This window comes from Oculina patagonica, chromosome 2 (assembly GCF_052425735.1).
Source record: "Oculina patagonica isolate OP01 chromosome 2, crgOcupat, whole genome shotgun sequence".
Classification (NCBI taxonomy): Eukaryota; Metazoa; Cnidaria; class Anthozoa; order Scleractinia; family Oculinidae; genus Oculina; species Oculina patagonica.
Window position 1 is genome coordinate 3,489,365 of NC_135759.1, and position 18,989 is coordinate 3,508,353.

Sequence of the window (18,989 nt, forward strand, 5' to 3'; positions counted from 1 at the left end):
GTTAAACATGATCGCTTCTAGATCGCTTCTTTTTACAAATTTTTTAATACCTATTAATTGTGTCCCAAATTAGTATGGGATTTTTTCCAGGCTATGTGGCCTTGACACATTAATAAAGTTTATCTATCTATCTCTATCTCATCATCTGACAGTGACACGGAGATTGCCCAAATTAAAGGGACTGTTATTTTAGTTTTCCTTTTTTAAAAACATAGCTAGACAAAACGTGTATCCCCAGAGACACTTTATCCTTGTGCCCCAGGCTCCGCCGGCTAAGAGAGACAGGCGGCTCTGGGGACGAGAATGATGGGACTTCATAGCTAAATCATTGATTATTTTTTTCTCTCTCCAGCCCCGGATCACCTCCTAGCAAGGATTAATTTAATTCGGGAACGAAGAAATACTGTAATACGAAACAGAAAAGAAAACCCTTGCGCATACGCTCGTATGATTGTGCAGCTGACTTTGTATGATGGCAGACCTCTCGAATAATTGTATTTTTTGGTGGTGGTGGTGGTGGTGGTGATGGGGGAACTCCTGCCGTTTAAGATAAAAAAGAGACGTTGGACATCATCTCATCAGTATCCCACACATGCATCGCTTCTCATCACCCTGTGTGCATGCATTGAAACCACAAATTTTACATTCCATTTTTATTGACAGCTTTATTTTTTCCTTTAATCACTGTCATATCTTTTGTTGTTGGCTGACTACTTTCTCTAAACTTTTGCATCATGGATTGTTGATAAATTCGTAATGCTCTACTGAAATCTAGAATATTCGATAATTTAGAAAGTCGGATATCGGACAATACTTACGTGCGTTTCTTAATGCAACAAATTTAGACGATCTGATAATGACATAATATTCGCTAAAAAGGTTGAATAATATAAATACAAGGCTAAAAAAGTTATAAACAATTAAAAAGAACCGAACGTTTTCGACGTGTTTGTCAACCCTGAAGATGACAAACTCGTCAAAAACGTTCGGTTCTTTTTATTTGTTTATAACTTTTATTTAGCCTTGAATATTTATTATTTTTACACGAAAATGTTATCAAAATTTGAGCTAATTCTATCTGTTACAATTATCTGTTAGAGTTCTCACTGGTCACGTGTACTAATTATCAAAGTCACCAAATCCGAAAGTAACGGTCGATTTGTTCATTAACTTGATAAACATAACATTGAATCTATTCCAGAAAGGTTCTGTTTGTCCAACAATAACACCAAGGCGGCAACGATTTAAACCATTACAACTTGCTCATAAGCAGGATTAATAGGGTAATACCGTAGAATTCCGGTTATAAGCCCTGGGCTTATACAACTTCGTAAGGGTTTTTGGGTGGGCTTATATTCGGGAGGGCTTATAAGCGGAAGGAAAAAAACGTTTCGAAACGAGCCTCGGGAGTGTTGATCGAAATACGTTTTTAAGTTAAAAACGCACAAAAAAGCAACATTTAGCCCTGTTCAGTACTGTCATCTGGTAGAGGGGGGCTTATATCCGGGGGAGCTTATAACCGGATGTATTTTTTTGTTTCCAGGTTGATGGGCCTATAACTGGGGGGGGGGGGGGGGGGGGGGCTTTTAAGCGGGGGGCTTATAACCGGAATTTTACGGTATCTCAATTTAAATAGCCAGCTGGTCTATTAATGTGACCAGCAAAGCCATTACTGCATATAGTGCAATCTGACTATGGTACATCCTGGCAGCAGCGTTCCAGTTTGGAGACTTGACATGGATCACCAGTGTCTGGTAGTTGTCACACGATTTATCAGAACACGATGCCAAGGACTTGACCCACACATTGGACCCATGAACCTTTAAGAGAAGGTTCCCTTCTTCTATAGCTGAAGCAAACTCTTGGATGGTCTGGTCGAAGTCAACAGACGGGGTGGACGTATTGACTATACCGAGGGCTTTTTTGTCTGCTAGGACCATGATAATGTGTAAGGTTTCGGCATCATCAGTGTTTGTGCCATTACCAGGATGAGCAATCCAGTCCATTACATTCTTGTTCCACTTCAGGGTACTTGCGATAGCTGAACCGACTCCGTCTGCGAACTTATTCTTTGCATCAGCTTCTGAAAGGGAATCCGTGGAACGCTTCTTTATTTGTGAGAACTTTTGGACCTCTACTCTGGCAAATCTCATTTGACTTGCATTTGTTATCGAGAGGCATTTGCGAATCTGAGTGTGCAAACCACATTTGGTTCCTATGTTCCACATTCCTTTGATAGACTCCAAAGCTGTGTCTAACTGAGTGAAAGAGCCCTTGATGGTCCAGAAGATCTTGAAGTATTCCCCGCAACTGAGGTCACAAATGGAGGGCACGTCTTTTGCCGGATGCAAGTAGCATGGAGTGTGTGAGGCAAAGGCTTTCTCTCGTATCTCTTGACATGTTGGCTTGGTTCCCGGACGCAGCAATGGCACTAGTACGACCTGGAGGCATTTACGAACACCATCAACCCATTTCTGTGCGTCAGGACTAAATGAGGAATATCGTTTGCCATACAACTTGCAGAACGTCTGAGCGTATTTTATTGCGTAAGCATTGCTCGTAGCTTCACAAGGATACTTCTTTTCCAGGCAGTCACGATACCATTCACAGGAATCGCCAGATGGGCTGTGGCATTCTGACGGCAAAGGTGGGGTAGGTGATAGATTGTATGCAGAACACACGCTTTGAACAAGTAACAGCAGAACGATAAACGACGCCATCTTAATCTGTGAAAAGACGACATTGAAATTAAAATTTAAGTCTTTCTGAATTGCTATAACCCAACTGCTACTCGGTGACGGCGATTAATTAATGTCGCGCAGGACCCTTGCTCATTAATAAATTCATCAACCAAATTTTTTGACGGGGTGTTATCTAAAACTTATCAAGGATCATGATTGTCGTTTTACTGAGAGATGGCCGTTAACTTTGATGTTATAAGCTCTTAAAAGTTTAACTGCAGATAATGCGATTTTGTGTCCAAGTTTTCAGGTAGAATAGTGTACGGAATTAAATGTCCTTAAAACCTAGTGATAAATAATAACCTCTTTTGTGTTCTGACAAGAACGAAATTCTCGAAGTCAAAAACTGCTTGAAGTTATTGGCTTCTAAGAAAGTGAAAAAATTAAATCTGAACTTTGAAACGCGCTATCTTCTTTTTTGGAAAAAGAAGTTTCAAAATTCGCTCTTGTCAGAACACAATAGAGTATACCAAGTTTATGTTTCTCGCAAATCAACTCCTGAAATTCTTTATCGGCGGCGAAAACTTGAATACAAAATTGCAGGTTTAGAGGTTTCATCAATGTCTACAACAACGTGAGCTATATTAAAAACTGTGAATCTAATTATGATAATTCGCTATGTTCCAGAGCACGGTTCACAAAGCTGAGAACAATAATCGTGTAGTTACTAAAAGTTAGGAAAAAATTCTCATGAATATTGCATTTGTTGTCGGCTTCAGTCGTCGCAGTTCGTGCATACTCTTTAAATAAACACTTTCATAATGATTGCAAGGGTCCTGCGCGACCTTAAAAAGGCGATCCTTCCAGAAGTTATTGATACACCTCGTTTCTAACATTATAAGAAAAGATTTGTTTGTGGTTTGTGTTTTGGAAGAAAAATATTTTTAACAGAAAATAGTATATATTTTGTTCAGTTAAGTCGATGTTACATTAGAAGGATTCTTCCGGGTTGTTTTTATTCGGTGGAGACCGGGGGAGGGTGGTCTAAATTTCCCACTTCCTGTACCTTTTACTCCCCGGTTTCCACCCTTTCCTTTTCCGGCGTCCCTTTGTGCCTCTTCTATTGCAAAATTGCGCAATTTTGCGAATGTTTACTAATTTCTCCCGGCTCCCGGCTCCCACCACTTTGGAAATCAAGCTTTTTGCCCTCTCTTCTTCCGCCTCCTGTACAGTTCCCGCCCCATTTTCTTCCAGATTCCCCCTCCATGTCCCCCTCCCTAGTTGATGTTACCCGGGACTACGTTTAACGGAACTTTGAAGTTGAAGCAACGGGTCGTTATAAGGTAGCAGTTAAAAAAACCTAACAAAGAAAATGTTTCCTTAAATTCATTCGTCGCACCAGTAAGCGGACAGGTTTTATGACTTCTTAGACATACATCAACTTGCGCTCGAGGGCTCGACAAGAATCTCCTCAAAGTTAAAGATCCAATTTTACCTTTAATTTGCTTTCTATTGTGAGGAGTTTACTTTGGTTGTTGTTAATTTCCAGCAATATTTAGTAAGGAATGAAGGCTAGGATAAAAATTTCTTTGAGATATAAAAACCGTTATACTCATAAATAGATCGACCAACTAGTCTACTTGCTTAATCACGGCTGATGTTCTTTTCAAGAGAAACTTTGTATTGTGATCGTATCAATAAATATTAATTGTACAAGTATTCCTGACCTTCGAGCACTGAACATCACATGTTTGTACAGTCTCAGGAATCAGTAATTTTAGTCTGGGCTCTTTTCTAAAGGACGGTGCCTTCTTTTGCTATTGCGCACATATTCTGCACATCACGCAACGCATTGGCCACACTAGAGGCGCGCGCTAGTAAGATAGCTTATTGTTAGTTGGATAGTTTATTTGATATTTCTACATAACAGTCTGAAACTGAATTGCGTAAAAATTTACAAAGAGATAAAGTATGTAAACAAACTAGATATGACACAACTATTAAAATCTAGGGAAGTTTGCTCGTTCAAAATGACGAATTCATCTGCGCGACCAAGCGCGCGACTAAAATGCAAGAAAATTTTCTTTTTCGGCCAAATATTCATGTGCTGATTTACTCCTTTCACTGTTTTCCTTTTCACTGTTTGACCTTAAAGAAATCATGGATATGGGTCCAGGTGTGGGTCTATTCCTCGCGTGACACACGAGATGACTTGTAACGCAACAATGTTAAATATTGTTTCGTGTAACATGACCTTTATTATTTCACCACAGCGCTATTAAATATAGTCTAATATGGGACGGACAAAAAGTGCAATTTTCGTGTCGCACCTCAAGCGTATCACGTCCTATCTCCCTTTTTTTAACAAACTGAGCAACATAGAAGCGGATACACACGCTTTGGACCTTGTGGCCCAAGGTTGCATGCTGTCGATTGCAGATTTCAGCGATGACCCCATTGTTTTGCATGACCGGTTTAGGCAAGACATCTTTACAAAAATATGCATATATGTAACAAGTGCTTGTCAGAAGCTTGCATGCGAAAGGAGGTAAGAATTGCGATTGCCTCCGTAAGCCTGTAGGAACACTCTTAGCTGAATTATTGGCTTTTCTGCCGTTTCGTATTAAAAAGAGTCTCGAAAGACACACTGGACAAGTTAAAGCATGTAAATAGATTTTACCTTCAAACGCTTTTGGAGACCTTTCATACAAAAATTACATCACAATATCAGATGATGTGTAGAGTATTTAAATTAAAGTTGGGATACCTTGACTTACCCAATATATATCGTGTTGTATTAGCAGAATGACCAACGCAGTGACCTGCTTCTCCGATTAGGTAATAATGTACTCCACAACTATTGACAGTGAAATATGATCACGTACGTAACAGGGAGCAGCACTCAGGGGTAGGCAAGTAGCCTGCAAACAGGGCCCCTAGTGGGTTATTAGGAACGCATTCGGCCATCCTAATTTTTCTTCCGCTCCGCTTTACGATTCTTTTGCCCAGGATATTTTCGTGTGTAAGCCATGTAGGTATGCGTGACCTCAAAGGGTCACATATGCATATGGATATGGGTTTTGGGCCTTTTTAGTCTGAAATTTGCTATTACGTTTTGACAAAATCGGTCTAAAACAGCAAATGTTTGATGTTTTGCTCAACCCGGTTCGGAATTGCGTATGATTCTGGAAGAAAAAAAACCACAGCCTTTCCTGGGTACCTGTTAGGGATGTGTAATAATTTTAAAGGTCTAAACTAGGTTATCGATTTTTGGATCAGGTCTGAAATAGGTTAAGTACGTAAAATAACATATTTTGGTTCTTGAATTTGGGGCCACCACCCAACCCCACAAAAAAATTCGGGACCTCTTTTAGCACCCCTCCTCTCCTCACACCCCTTTTTTCCACAAGAGGGAGGCAAGGAGAAATGCCAGTGCAGTTGTTTTTTCATAAAGACGATGACTTTCCTTTATTAAACTTTTTTAACGACTAGCTCAAGCGTGATAAATCGTTCATAAACTTGGTAAAGTCTTCCTTACAAAGTTTCCATTACAATTGTTAACTATACGGAGAACAATTAAAAGCTAAATTAATTAAGTATAATTTCGTTGCTAGACTGACATGCATGTTTCTTCTCTGCTAGACTGTTCACACAGCCCCCTATTTTTCCGTGAAGTTGTATAGATCGAAACACCCCGCATCCCTACCAACGGGCTTTCTGTACTCTCCCCAGTTTTCGCTCCAAATAAGGAACCAAGATGGCGGCCCGTCGAACTCTACGATCGATCTCAAAGACTTCACGGAAAAAATAGGGGACTGCTGTCGTACAAGAAATGTCCGTGATTGTTGTTTAAAAAAATAGCCTATGTACCGTGAACCAACTCAGCCAATTTACGACACTCGGGCCTTGACAATGGGCGAGCAAGAGAGCTGATGTGTCTATATATAATATAGCCGAAATAACACATTGGTTAGCCTAAAAAGCACTCCGGTTCGCCTACAGCTAGGATTTCAGGCTCCCATGAATGGCTCACTGCTGGCTCGTGTACTGTTCACTGATAGACTCGGTTACTAAATGGGAAGCTGCTCGTCACTAGCTGTAGCTGTTTGCAACACGGACTATCTGCGTAGAAAACGAAATAAAATATTAATTCTGTATATGCCTTTCTTAAGTACTTACAAGGCTTAATAGTATCCTTGCCTGGCTACAAAGTCAAGTCAATACCTCGGAAAACTGTTCAAACATAACATTTTCGAAACGTGATAAACACAACAATGCCGCCATTTTAGAAAAAACAGTTTTTCCATCAACATGATGAACACAGCAATGACTCCACATAGGAAAATATTTCCTTGAAGGATCCCAGTAGCAGCGTTGACTGCAAGTCTCTCGAAGTTGTGACAATGTCTGTCAGAGCAGGAATCCAAGGACTTCACCCAAACCTCAAACTGATGAGAGCTCAAGACATACATGTGAAGTCCATTTCTTACGGCTGTGATAAAAGCATTGGTGATCTGATCAAAGTTAACAGATGGGGTAGAAGTATTAACGATACCCAAGGCTTTCTTGTCTGCCAAGACCATTATTAGAGAAAGTTCAGTATTCGCATCATGCTTCATAGAAGGCGCTAACAAATAGGTTATCCAGTCCATCACTTCCGCGTTCCATTTCAAGGCTTTTGCAGTGGTTGACCCAAATTCATCGGCAAAGGTCTGGTCTGGTGTTGGAACGGTATCGTGGCTAGACCATCTTCTTTTGACTCTTAGTTGGAAGATTTTCAATAGGTTTTCACCTTGTTCTTCAGAACACTTGTGAATCTTGGTGTTTGAACTGCATCTGGCTCCTATGTACCACATTTCTTGGAGCGATTTCCATGTGTGGTCACCCAACCTACTGAAAGACCCCTTGATGCTCCAGAATATTTTGAGATATTCCCGACAACCGATATAACAAATGGAAGGATCACCTCTGCCCGGATTCAAGTAGCATAAAATGTGTGCGCTTTGTGCTTTTTGTAGAATGTCTTCGCAGCTTGGCTCAGTCCATGGGCGCAGGAACGGTACAAGACCATCGTGCAGGCATCTACGGGCACCGTCCCACCAATTCCTCCCATTTGTACTCAACATGGCGCTTTTGTTCTCATACAACTTGCAAAACTTTTCTTCATAGAAAGGGTCTCTAGTAAAACTGCAATATCCCCGAGGTAGTTTTTTTTCTAAGCAGTTGCGATACCATTGGCATGAATCTCCAGTTGAGTTGTAGCACTCTGCAGGCAAAGAAGCGTGTGAGGGATTGCCGGAATTGCAAGAACAATCCGCGGTCACCGAACCGGAATGCTTGCTATGCGTCTGAGCCATACACGGATACCAGCAGTAGCTTGCAGAGCGTTCGGTGCAATTATCGCCGCTTTCTTGATAGATAAATGCGTTACTGAGACAGATGGCCCACTGATATTCGTTGTTGTAATTAGCTAATTGAATACACCTTTCAAGTCCTGCAGGGCCTAAATCCTTGTTACACTCCGAGGCCCATCCATGATGCATCACACATGCAAAGAATACAAGGAAAGCTAAAATCCTCATCTCGCTCAGTGAAACCTGAAAAAAGAGGAACAGGAAACCTTTTCCAATCTTTGCTTGACATAACAGTGAAACAGTTTTCTAACTCGTTTAATATAGTCCGCTAGGCTTTTGACTGGTCCACAAAGGCACGCCTCTGAGAAGCAATGGATTGGCTAATCATCATTGTGCACGCGTGTCAGAGCACGTACAATAATAGGCTGATACAATATCGCAAAACCGTAAAGTGTCGATGTTCGAAAGTGGCGACCCTTCTTTTAAAAGTCACGAGAAAATTGCACGGTCGCTGGCAAATCCCAAAACTAAATTAGTGACATCAGACGCAATTGAGATGAGAAACAGTGAATACCGTTAAAACAAATACAAAAATCTGTATCAAAATGGCAGGACATTTGTTTCCGATCGCGATTACCCTTATCATGTCAGCATCCTAAAGGCAATATTTTACTCTGCATTTATCGTTTTTATCCTCAGTATATGTAAACAGTTTTATTTTATTAAGATGAATCGGTCCAAATGAGGTTTAAACCCGAATAACTGCAGGGCCGTCACTGGAAAAACTGAACCATTTACAGACTTACAAAATGTTATTAAAATCTTTGTAAATTTTATAAAATCTTTGTACTTTACTTGTAAATTTCAATGTCTGTAAACGTGCACACTTACAGACATTTTGTAAATCTCATAGAAAGTATGTAAATTTTGTCTAATTTTGTAGACATAATATCTGTAAAAACTTGGTATTTTTCTTGTAAATTTGTTAACTATTTTACAGAGATTTTATTACATGTCTGTAAAATCTCTCTAAAAGTTTTACAGAGATTTTCTGAATTATGTAAAATGTTTATAAAATGTATATATTTATACTGTAAATTCCAAAGTCTGTAAATGTGCACACTTACAGAGATTTTGTAACATCTGTAAAATCTCTGTGAATTTAACGGATTCTCTGCATAATATCTGTAAAATGTCTATATAATGTCTATAAAATGTTGGTGTTTTCTTTGTAAATTATGCAAATAATTTTCAAATTTAAGAAGAATGTAATAAAATCTCTGTTAAATCTCTGTACTTATTTTACATAGATTTCAAGCAGAACAATAAAATCTATGTAAAATATCTGTACTCCATAGATCAATTCAAAGGGCTGCAAAATGTCTTATTTTAAAGAGATTTTGCAGTTTTATAAAATCTCTTTACAAATTAGTAAAATTAATGAACATATATTTAAATGGCTGTAGCACACTGTAAATGTGATTTACCCTTACATGAAATGACAACATGCATTGCATTTCATTCGGAAGTCGACCGTGATAAAAAAAGGTAGTCTGAAAACTGCAAGCCATAAAACCTTTATTTCAAAACAACCTGCTCTGCATGTATCATTACAATATATTATTTTAAAAAAATAAAGTATGGTTTCACAAAACATGTATTTCACCCCTCTCGTTTTCCAACATAGTTAATTATAGTCTTATTAGAGACATTACATAAACACACAAATTAATATCCCCTCTAATAATTAACAATTTAAATAATCTATCATGTTATTTAATTGTAAATCAGTCTCAACCTACATTCTAATATAGATGTACTGTCAATACATGTAGTTTAATCTGCTTAATAATACATAAACATAATCATCAAAATCCACTTGTTGCAAACATGCTTTTATAACAATTTGAAATATCTATTACATGGAGCATGTTTTAAACCTATAAGCTTTCTTCAACAGATAAAATATGTGAATGTGAGTATGATGCTACATGTACCGGTACATTCATACTTCCATGTGAGCATCGATGTATTTATATACATGTATACCTTAACGTAAGCTGCTTGATAGATTTAGTCTAAACACTTTTAGCAGTACAGTAAATGGTTTGAACCCAGGACTATCAGTAGTTCGTAAAGTGTGATCGTCCGGGTGAGAGTAGTTCTGAGAAGAACTGTTTCAACAACCTGAGCGGAAGTCATCTTCAAAGTCAAGTGAAAAGTTGTTGTCAGTCGATGATGTTATACAGTGGAACCCCGATATAACGATCTTCGATATAACGATATTCCCGATATAACGATGAATATGTTATGTCCCGGCAAAAGTAAAATGTATGGGACGGAACCCCGATATAACGATTCCTCGATATAACGATATAATTTTACTGCCCCCTTGGCATATCGTTATATCGGGGTTCCACTGTAAGTCAGTTTCGTTGATGTTGATTGGTCAGTTTAGCCGTGATGTTTTGGCTGTAAGACTCGTATTAAATTTGTCAACAGTAATTGGACAGTTTCGATCCATCTATTGTCAGTCAAACTAAGTTGTTCTGTTCCGTCTATTGTTAGTCAAATTAAGTAGTTCTGTTGGTCGATGGTGTTCAGAAATGTGATTGTTGACATCACCATTTCTCGTCACTAGTTTGTGTTCAGTCAGTCTCGTGGTCAAGTTTCTACCGGTCTCTCCGATGTAGGAGGCCTGGCAGTTAGAGCATTTGATCTTATAAATCGCTCCCTGTCTGTCGTTAGGGGTTGGTCTCTGTCTTTAATGTTGGTCAGTAAACGTCGTAGCGTAGTTATAGGTTTGTGAGCTACACGGATATTGTAGGGTTGTAAGATCTGCGCAATAGTTTCAGAAGTGCCCTTGATGTAGGGAATAGTCGCTTACTAACCACCAGTACTAACTATTTTCAATGACTGACTCTGGAAAGCTGGTACACAAACTTAGAACAGACGCCTATTAACAGATGTCAACAACTACCGGCACCTTACAAACGACTTATTCACAACGTAAACACTACCGACAAATGAACAACATCATAACATCATCGACTGACAACAACTTTTCACTTGACTCTGAAGATGACTTCTATTCAGGTTGTCGAAACGTCAGTCACCAACAACAGTTCTTCTCAGAACTACTCTCATCCGGACGATCACACTATACAAACCACTTTTAGCAGTATCATAACAATGCATTTTGTTTTAAGCTTGAACTAATCTAATTCTTTCAACTTCCCTCATGTAGGGCTGCAAATAATTTGTTCTAATTTGGAAAGGACATATGTCCATGTAAGACACCATCTTGGTCAGACAATGATTTGCAATGAATTGTCCGGACATCATGTCCAACCACACTTGGCGTTTCATCAGACATGAACAAATTTTGATCGGCCAATGTCCAATGACCAACTGTTAAGCCTGGTTTTCACAAGTGCAAGGATAACAGCTCTTACACTGTATTTCTCTGTGAAAATGGCTTCGACTCAAGCAAAAGCACAAGCATATTTCATTTTGACAGCAAGCACAAACACAAGGATCAAAATTTGTCCTTTTTGCGCGATCATGCTTGTGCTTGCGCTTGCGTTTCTAGTGTAAACCAGGCTTTATTAATAAGGACATATGAGCCCTGCTTATTTTCATGAACAGGACTCATATGTCCTTTAAAGGTTCTTTTCTCTTGGGTGGAGACTAACATTGATTGAAAGGCCATCAACTCCCCTTGCAGTTCATAAGATAATTCAGCAATTGAATGTGGGATCTGAAATTGAATAAGGGAGAGCAGTTTGCTACAAATTGACTAGCAAAAACATTTTACAATAACAACAAAATGTGAGTCAATCAGTCAGGCATACGGTTGAATCTCGATAACTCGAACCCTCAGTAACTCGAACTCCCGCTAACTCGAACCTTTTTCGATTCCCCTTCGGGTCAATTTCTTGCTAATTTTACCCTCGATAACTCGAACTCCCGATATCTCGAACCTTTTTCGATTTCCCTTGAAGGTTCGAGTTATCGGGATTCGACTGTAGTTTGCATTGTAATTTCATTGCATGTTATAGTTCAGTAATTTGTTACCATACCGGTAGTTGCTATACAACCTTTACTGTAACTCAACCAATACCTTCATTTTGGAGTGTAAGGCACAATAAAGATATACTCTTATTGTCAGTCTACAGGGACCCCCCCCCACTCAAATTCTTCCTGCGCGGTCCCTGAGTCAGTCAGTCAGTCAGTCAGTCAGTCATATACATGTACATGTATCTAAATCTGTTACAGGGTTTGATGGACCATCACCAAACTGATTAGCATTTCACAACCATGTCACAAGCAATAAAATCATACTATGTAAATTGGCCTTTACAGCAGGTTTCCAATGGCAAATACGGTGTGACAAGAATAAGAATAAGTAATGGCACACATGTACAGTGCAGCTTAGTCAATAATGGTGACAGAAGAATCATAGCATAAAAATAAACACAAGCAAAATAAGAAGAAGCACATATTCAAAGTCACAACAAAATCAACGAGATTCTAGCATTTATAAGCGTACAGTAAAAACCTGCGAGTAAGAACCTTAAACATTTAAGAACCAGTTAGGCTAAAATTTGAAAATAACACTGTAGTTACCTGACCATTTTTATAAGAACATATTAAGCCTCAAATTTGGAACCAGGTTCTATTTTTTAAAAATGTTTACTTTTGGGAAATAAGTTTGGACAAAGCATTACTATGCATAAAATCATGTCATATTCTAAATAATTAGTGCTTCATTTTAGCATACATTGTAAGCACTTACCAGCATGTGGTATGCAAATTTTATACAAGGAATAGGCAGAAAACAACTTAAATCTCTATAACAATATTGAAACTTTTTTCAGGAAATTATGAACCTATTAAGAACCTTATTAGCCTGAATTTGTGTTAATACCCCTTTATGTAAGAACCTGTTTAGGCTAATTGGAAAAATAATAGGTTCTTTATCGCAGGCTTTTACTGTACTCAAATTAGGGGAAAACATGCTCCTTCTTGTGTTAATGTTTATGCTGATATTATTATGATTTATTGGGAGAAGGGGTGGCCTAATGGTACATGTAAATGCACTGGACTGCTAGTGCACTCACATGTACCATGCAGTCCTTGTTTCAGCACTAACAAGGATAAGTCTGTTGGGTTCTTTGGTAAGTTGCTTCACTCTCATACTGGTACATTAGGTAGGGCCAGTGAATAATGCTGGGGGTAGCCATCCAGGATCTGGATGTCTGGGCTACAGATGTGTACTTGGCTTGTTAATATTTTTCTCTATTATGGTGAGTCATAGTGTGGACAATACAAGACAATACAGTGCATAAGTTCGTCTGCCACAAAGTGGCAGACCCAGACCTTCATACAGGGCTCAAAATAATTTTCGGACAGTTGCCGATCATGTTGTCCAGCCAGACAGATTCTAGCTCGGTCATGTGTCATTTCTGAACAGTCAAAATATTGAAAATAGCACTTTTTAAAATACCACTCATTTCTGCTGTCCGTTAGATAGTTTGTTTGCTATTTCTTCGCTGTTTTAGCTGCAGCTTTTATGAATAGATCGCTTTCTATTGCCCTTCTGGTCATCAGTTATCATTCTCAAAGCCATGTATGTGACCAGTGAAAATGACCGGCAAACTGAAACTTTGTCCGGACAAATTTTCATCTTTGCCGGACATTGTCCATTGAACGGCTGTTATTTTGAGCCCTGTTTATATAAGAAAGGGCCCCCCATAATCCAGACCCTGAAAAAAGGTGGGGATGACATCGAGGCAAGTAAACATGGCCCCTTTTGATCAATGAAGTTTTCTTCATTTAAATAAAACCCCTCCAAGTTATGGATCTTTTGCTAATTGACTACCATGGTATTTGGGCCGAAAAAAGTTCAAAGGAAGGTCTCAAGGCATTATAATTGATCATTAATACAGTGGTTTTTATTTGGGGATCACCATCCTCAGAGACCCAGGGGCAGTAAGTGGGGGCAGGGGAATATCTATATGGGCGGAACAAAATCACAAAGAACAGTCAAGAACGAAAATAAGATGACTTTTCTCTCTGGTTACATACATGTAGAGTTTCAGAGAGATTGAAATATTAAATGTACCAATGCTCACAATGTACTTTACATGTTGAAATTAGTACTCATTGTCAGGAACAAAACTAAGTCTTGTACTTACATGGTCATAGATGCTATATGTTGCAATCAACCCTAAACATCTGTATCTGGAAATAATACAATAAGACAGACATGTTGAGGAGTTCGGTGTTTTATTAAATTTCCACAATAAATGATAAACAGATATTGGCAAAAAAAATAATAACAAAATGCCAAACATACACTGTACACATGTCTGACATGTTTATGAATCGTCGAATTCGTACGACAAGTGTACGAGCAGAAAGAAACAAACAATAAAATAAATAAAATAAACCGGGTAATGGAAACCCTCTGATGGAAACTCGTATAACTATTGTGCAAAACCTTACCTTGGAAAGACCCTTGCCCACAACAGGCGCAACGATCGGAGATCCGGTTAAAGAAGATTCCATGGAGCTACACGAGAAGATAAGCTGTCTTTAGGCGAACGAAATTATCATTCTAGCGAGTAAAAAGCTTCTTAAACATGGATTTGTACACACACTTTGACCCTGCTTCGACCGCTTCGACCCGTTACGAATCAACCGCCAAAAGTCAGAGCCAGAGAGGACGCCGGGATTTATTCATCTTGCGCATGATCGGTTCGGTCTTCGGAACCAGTTCTTCTCGGCCGAAGCAGACAGAAAGATAATAGGACGCGATGTTCTTTCCGCATACAATAAATAAATAAATAGATATTATGATATATATATTTTAATGATATTCTTCTGGCCGGCCAAAGTTACAATAAAATATATGGAACAGAACCACGATATAACAATCCGCGATATTACAAAATCCTCGTTTTAACGAACACAATCCGAAGATCGGCAAACGTAAAATGTACCCCGATATTCGTTACATCGAGGTTTTCGATATAGCGAACTCTCGATATATTGGTACCTCTAAAAGCGATGTGTCACTAAAGCTTATCGAACATATAATTAATTGAAAAATAAATAAGCAGACAAATAAATAAATGAATAAATAACACAGATTTCGACTTGTGTACTTTCACAGAGTACAGAGTCCTGTTCGCAGGCTAGTTTTTCAGATATTATACAGAGCCCTGCTTATTATACCTACTCGTACCTTTTTGGTAATCTTCGGTAGCATATCAGGCGAGTTTGGCAGAGCCATGGTTCGTATTTTGGCGAGACACAGTCGACCAAAATGCCCATGTCGAGACCAAACGAGCGGTACGATAAGTATTTACCGTAACCAAATTCAGCCAAAATCCGGTTATATTTCTCGCTCTGTTGAAGCTATGCTTGCAAGGTAAGTACGCAAATTGTGTTGACTTGCATTGGTCTTCTACACTTTTGCCAAGTTCGACGTTTGAGTCGGTGTCGCATTTCTGTCGGATAATGCGACAAGACTAGTCGAACGTGCGGCAGAAATTCGACAGCCGATTCAGACGTTGAACTTCTTCCGAATCTAATTCGTTTAATTGAATTCGACACGGCAGATATGCGACGTATGAACCGGGCCTAACATGCATTTTGCAGAGCCCTGCTTATGCGCTTTTACATACATTTTACATAGCCCTGCTTATGCGCTTTTACATACATTTTACATAGCCCTGCTTATGCGCTTTTACATACATTTTACATAGCCCTGCTTATGCGCTTTTACATACATTTTACATAGCCCTGCTTATGCGCTTTTACATACATTTTACATAGCCCTGCTTATGCGCTTTTACATACATTTTACAAAGCCCTGCTTATGCGCTTTTACAGACATTATATAAAATTTGAAGCTATTATGCAAACACTCAAATCCTCTGTAAAACGTAGATTTACAGACTTAATAAAGGGATTTTGTCAAGTCTGTAAATTATGGTCAATGCTTCATACTCTGAGCACTAAGAATTCACAGACATTTTATAAATATTTTGTCTTATTACAAAATACAAAAAGTATGCAAAATGTATGTAAAACCATAATTTCCAAACATTCTATTATGACGGTGAAAGAAGACCTTAAAATTTCTTTTTATAGAAAGTCTGTAGAATTAAAATTTACAGAAATTTAGCCAAGTCTGTAAAGGGTTCAGTTTTTCCAGTGCGTAGCCGGACTTTTAGCATAGACGAGGCAAGATCTTACTAGGGCGGTCTGGGGCATACCCCCAGAAGTCTAGAAGCCCTGAAAACGCATTATTCAACATTTTTCATAAGTTATTTCTTTAGAGAAATCAATCCTGTTCAACTGGAAGTTATTTTCCCAACTAAAAGTATTCTGTTTTAAATTTTGGGATAAAATCTAGACGAGGCAAGTGCCTCGTCTTGCCTCTTGCTAGTTACGGCCCTGAACTGCTGGCATCAAGAAGAAGTTTAAGACAAGCTTGTTACGAACTTGAAACACAAACTCTGTCTGCTCATCCCTTAGCTTTAATTTATAGTTGAAATATTCATATAACAATACAAGAAGCCCAAGCTCGGTATTCCTAGTGTTGTTACCACGTAGTGCAAAAGCGACAGTTAACATAAAATTACTAGCTAGAGTACTATGCTTTAAAGTAAGAAATTGCGTGTGGGAGTTGTTATCACATAATATGAGTAACTTCAAAAAACTTAAAATAAAAGAATAAAAGTAGCTTGTTTTTTTTTTTTTTTTTTGGCTCAATCGTATATTTGCTAGCAATGGAGTTTGTTTCCACTACCTTTACCCCTCATATAACATGACGAGTCTTCGGTTAGTCTGTTTTCTTTTATCTTGAAACACAATTACTTCCTTCGAATGCTGACGGATTTGAGTCCGCCTGTTGTAAAATCGCGACTCTTAAAACGCCATGCGAAAATTCGCTTACGTTACCTGGCTAACTAAACTAGTAATAGTTCTCACTATAAAGCTGCCCCCGCCTTTTTATAATTTGTTTTACAGCAATAATCTAGGATTAGTAGAGTCTTTTGTCGCCTTTAATTATTGATGCCGATGGACTGCACAATTAGGCTTCTTTTTTGCTGTGCAATGTACGTCATGACATTATTGCTGCGGAATTTCTTGTTGTGTGACACCGTTGCATCCTAAAAATATTAATTAACAAGTTCAAGTCGAATATATTACCTAGCGCGCGGAAATATTAACCTAGCGGAAATACACATAACACATTATTCGTGGTGAAAACACGCAAGCTTATTTCCTGGCTTATAACATTCAAAATTAACTTTAATACTAACAATCATTTCCAGGCCAAAAAGCCTAAAAATTCCGCGAGCAACAAAATATGGCACAGTTCAAAGATTCGAGAAAACAATTTTTGATTCTTATTCAACCCACTCTTTGGATCAAATAATCTGACAGTTTGTTAGCGAAACGAATTACCTTGTATTACATTTTTGTTTATTACTCGTTGTATTAAAGATGTATACGATACAAACCCCCGAAAGCAAACGTTGACGCTCGAACCAGCTCTTGGAACACACGTAGCCAAGAACACGAAACCAATTGCTCGAAATCTTTAGACGTATTACTAACAACTGCTTCAAATATCACTTAAAGCAGAGAAACCGCTCGAACAAATCTGTGAACACACGTAAACCAAAACCGGAAAACGAAATGCTGCTAGAAGATGGCGAAGCTCGAAGGTGACGAAACGCGACCTTGTGGTTGCAAGTACCCGACACCACCGTGCGCGCTTGTTAAAATATTACCCGAGACGACCGTGCGCGCCTAGTTTTGTCAAATCGAGAACGCTTCGCCCATTACAAACACATTTCTTACTTTTTCAACAAATATTCTTTGTCCTTGTATGTTTATACCCGGGGATTCCTAGGGTGCCTCCTCGGGTTTTGGCCTCTGGGCCAAAACCCTGCGGGGGCAACTACAGCTGAACTACAGTAAATGTCGCTCAAAGCTCAACCAACTAACGCATTTGGGCTAAACTTTATAACACAAAATTATCAAGACGGAATCCATTAGTAAATCGAGTAACATTAATTGTAGTTGGACAAAACTCGAGAACCAGAATAATTTAAATCCTATTGCGTTATTTTCAACGCTTTTTGAAAGCTAAAGATGTAAGTAATTTTCCATGATAAAACCAAGAGCAATTTGTTATCAGAGCCTGTGAAAATGAATTTCAAAGTTCACAACAACCATGTAAACTAAAGGTAAAATCCAACGTGTAGCTATTTTGTAAAATCGTCCTTTAAGCGATTCAGTGCAATTCAGTGGAGCTTCGAAATTTGTTTTCGATGTTTGGTGTTGTTAGAAATAATTTACTTGACGACACCTTTGAAACAGTAACACAGAAGTTTGAAACAAGATAATTTTGTCTAATTAATACTCGAGGCCCTGGCGGATTTCGTCTTAGAGTTCACAGCGTAAAACAACACTTTCGATCCTAACAACTTCGTAAACCAACTTACCAGGCACGATATCAGTCAGAAATAGATGAACAAATCGCGGAGCGAGGGAAAAGGTTTGGAGCAAGCGACCAGCCGTAATATTGATTGCAGTAAAATCGCTGTTACGTCGACCTCAATCCGTGCACTCTTGCATGAAATTAAGTAAGCTACTAAAGAGTATCAATATAATAACGTTAACACTGTATATAAATAAGGCGATGCGTGAACCACTATCAAACTTAAACGTGCACGAACAAACATTATCTGAATAAGTGATTTTTTTAGGGTGGGGACCGTAGAGAGAATTGTCGATAATGTTTGGGAAACTGGCAGCACGCAGTACTTCAATGGCAAGGTATTTTTCTCAGGTTTCCGTCCTGAAACTTGTCGAAGCGACCTAAGATGAATATAATAATTACCTAGTGGGTCTAGTGATCCGTGAA

At 38.7% G+C, this 18,989-nt stretch overlaps 2 protein-coding genes and 1 long non-coding RNA gene across 4 annotated transcripts in view; 1 reads left to right on the forward strand and 2 right to left on the reverse strand.

Annotated features, from left to right (window-relative positions):
• Positions 1 to 1,625: 1,625 nt before the first annotated feature.
• On the reverse strand, positions 1,626 to 18,683 carry LOC144642682 (uncharacterized). Of its 2 annotated transcripts, none has more exons than XM_078501709.1 (2): positions 7,947 to 8,371; positions 1,626 to 2,682 (listed from the first exon to the last, which is right to left on the reverse strand). In XM_078501709.1, the coding sequence occupies exons 1-2, from the start codon at positions 8,261 to 8,263 to the stop codon at positions 1,629 to 1,631; spliced, it is 1,371 nt and encodes a 456-aa protein (XP_078357835.1). In that variant the 5' UTR covers positions 8,264 to 8,371; the 3' UTR covers positions 1,626 to 1,628. The 2 variants fall into 2 exon arrangements, with proteins under 2 accessions (XP_078357835.1, XP_078357834.1); XM_078501708.1 differs by lacking the exon at positions 1,626 to 2,682 and adding an exon at positions 18,568 to 18,683 and having other exon boundaries at positions 6,151 to 8,278.
• The window catches only part of LOC144642710 (uncharacterized), a 126,845-nt gene continuing 117,774 nt past the window's right edge, over positions 9,919 to 18,989 (forward strand). Inside the window, exon 1 of the mRNA XM_078501752.1 lies at positions 9,919 to 9,922. The gene's annotated coding sequence lies outside the window, so the exon portion shown is untranslated. The remainder of the gene's footprint in view (positions 9,923 to 18,989) is intronic.
• On the reverse strand, positions 11,703 to 14,792 carry LOC144641712 (uncharacterized). The gene is made up of 3 exons (XR_013568607.1): positions 14,546 to 14,792; positions 14,236 to 14,281; positions 11,703 to 11,795 (listed from the first exon to the last, which is right to left on the reverse strand). It is a non-coding gene; the product is annotated as an uncharacterized LOC144641712 (long non-coding RNA).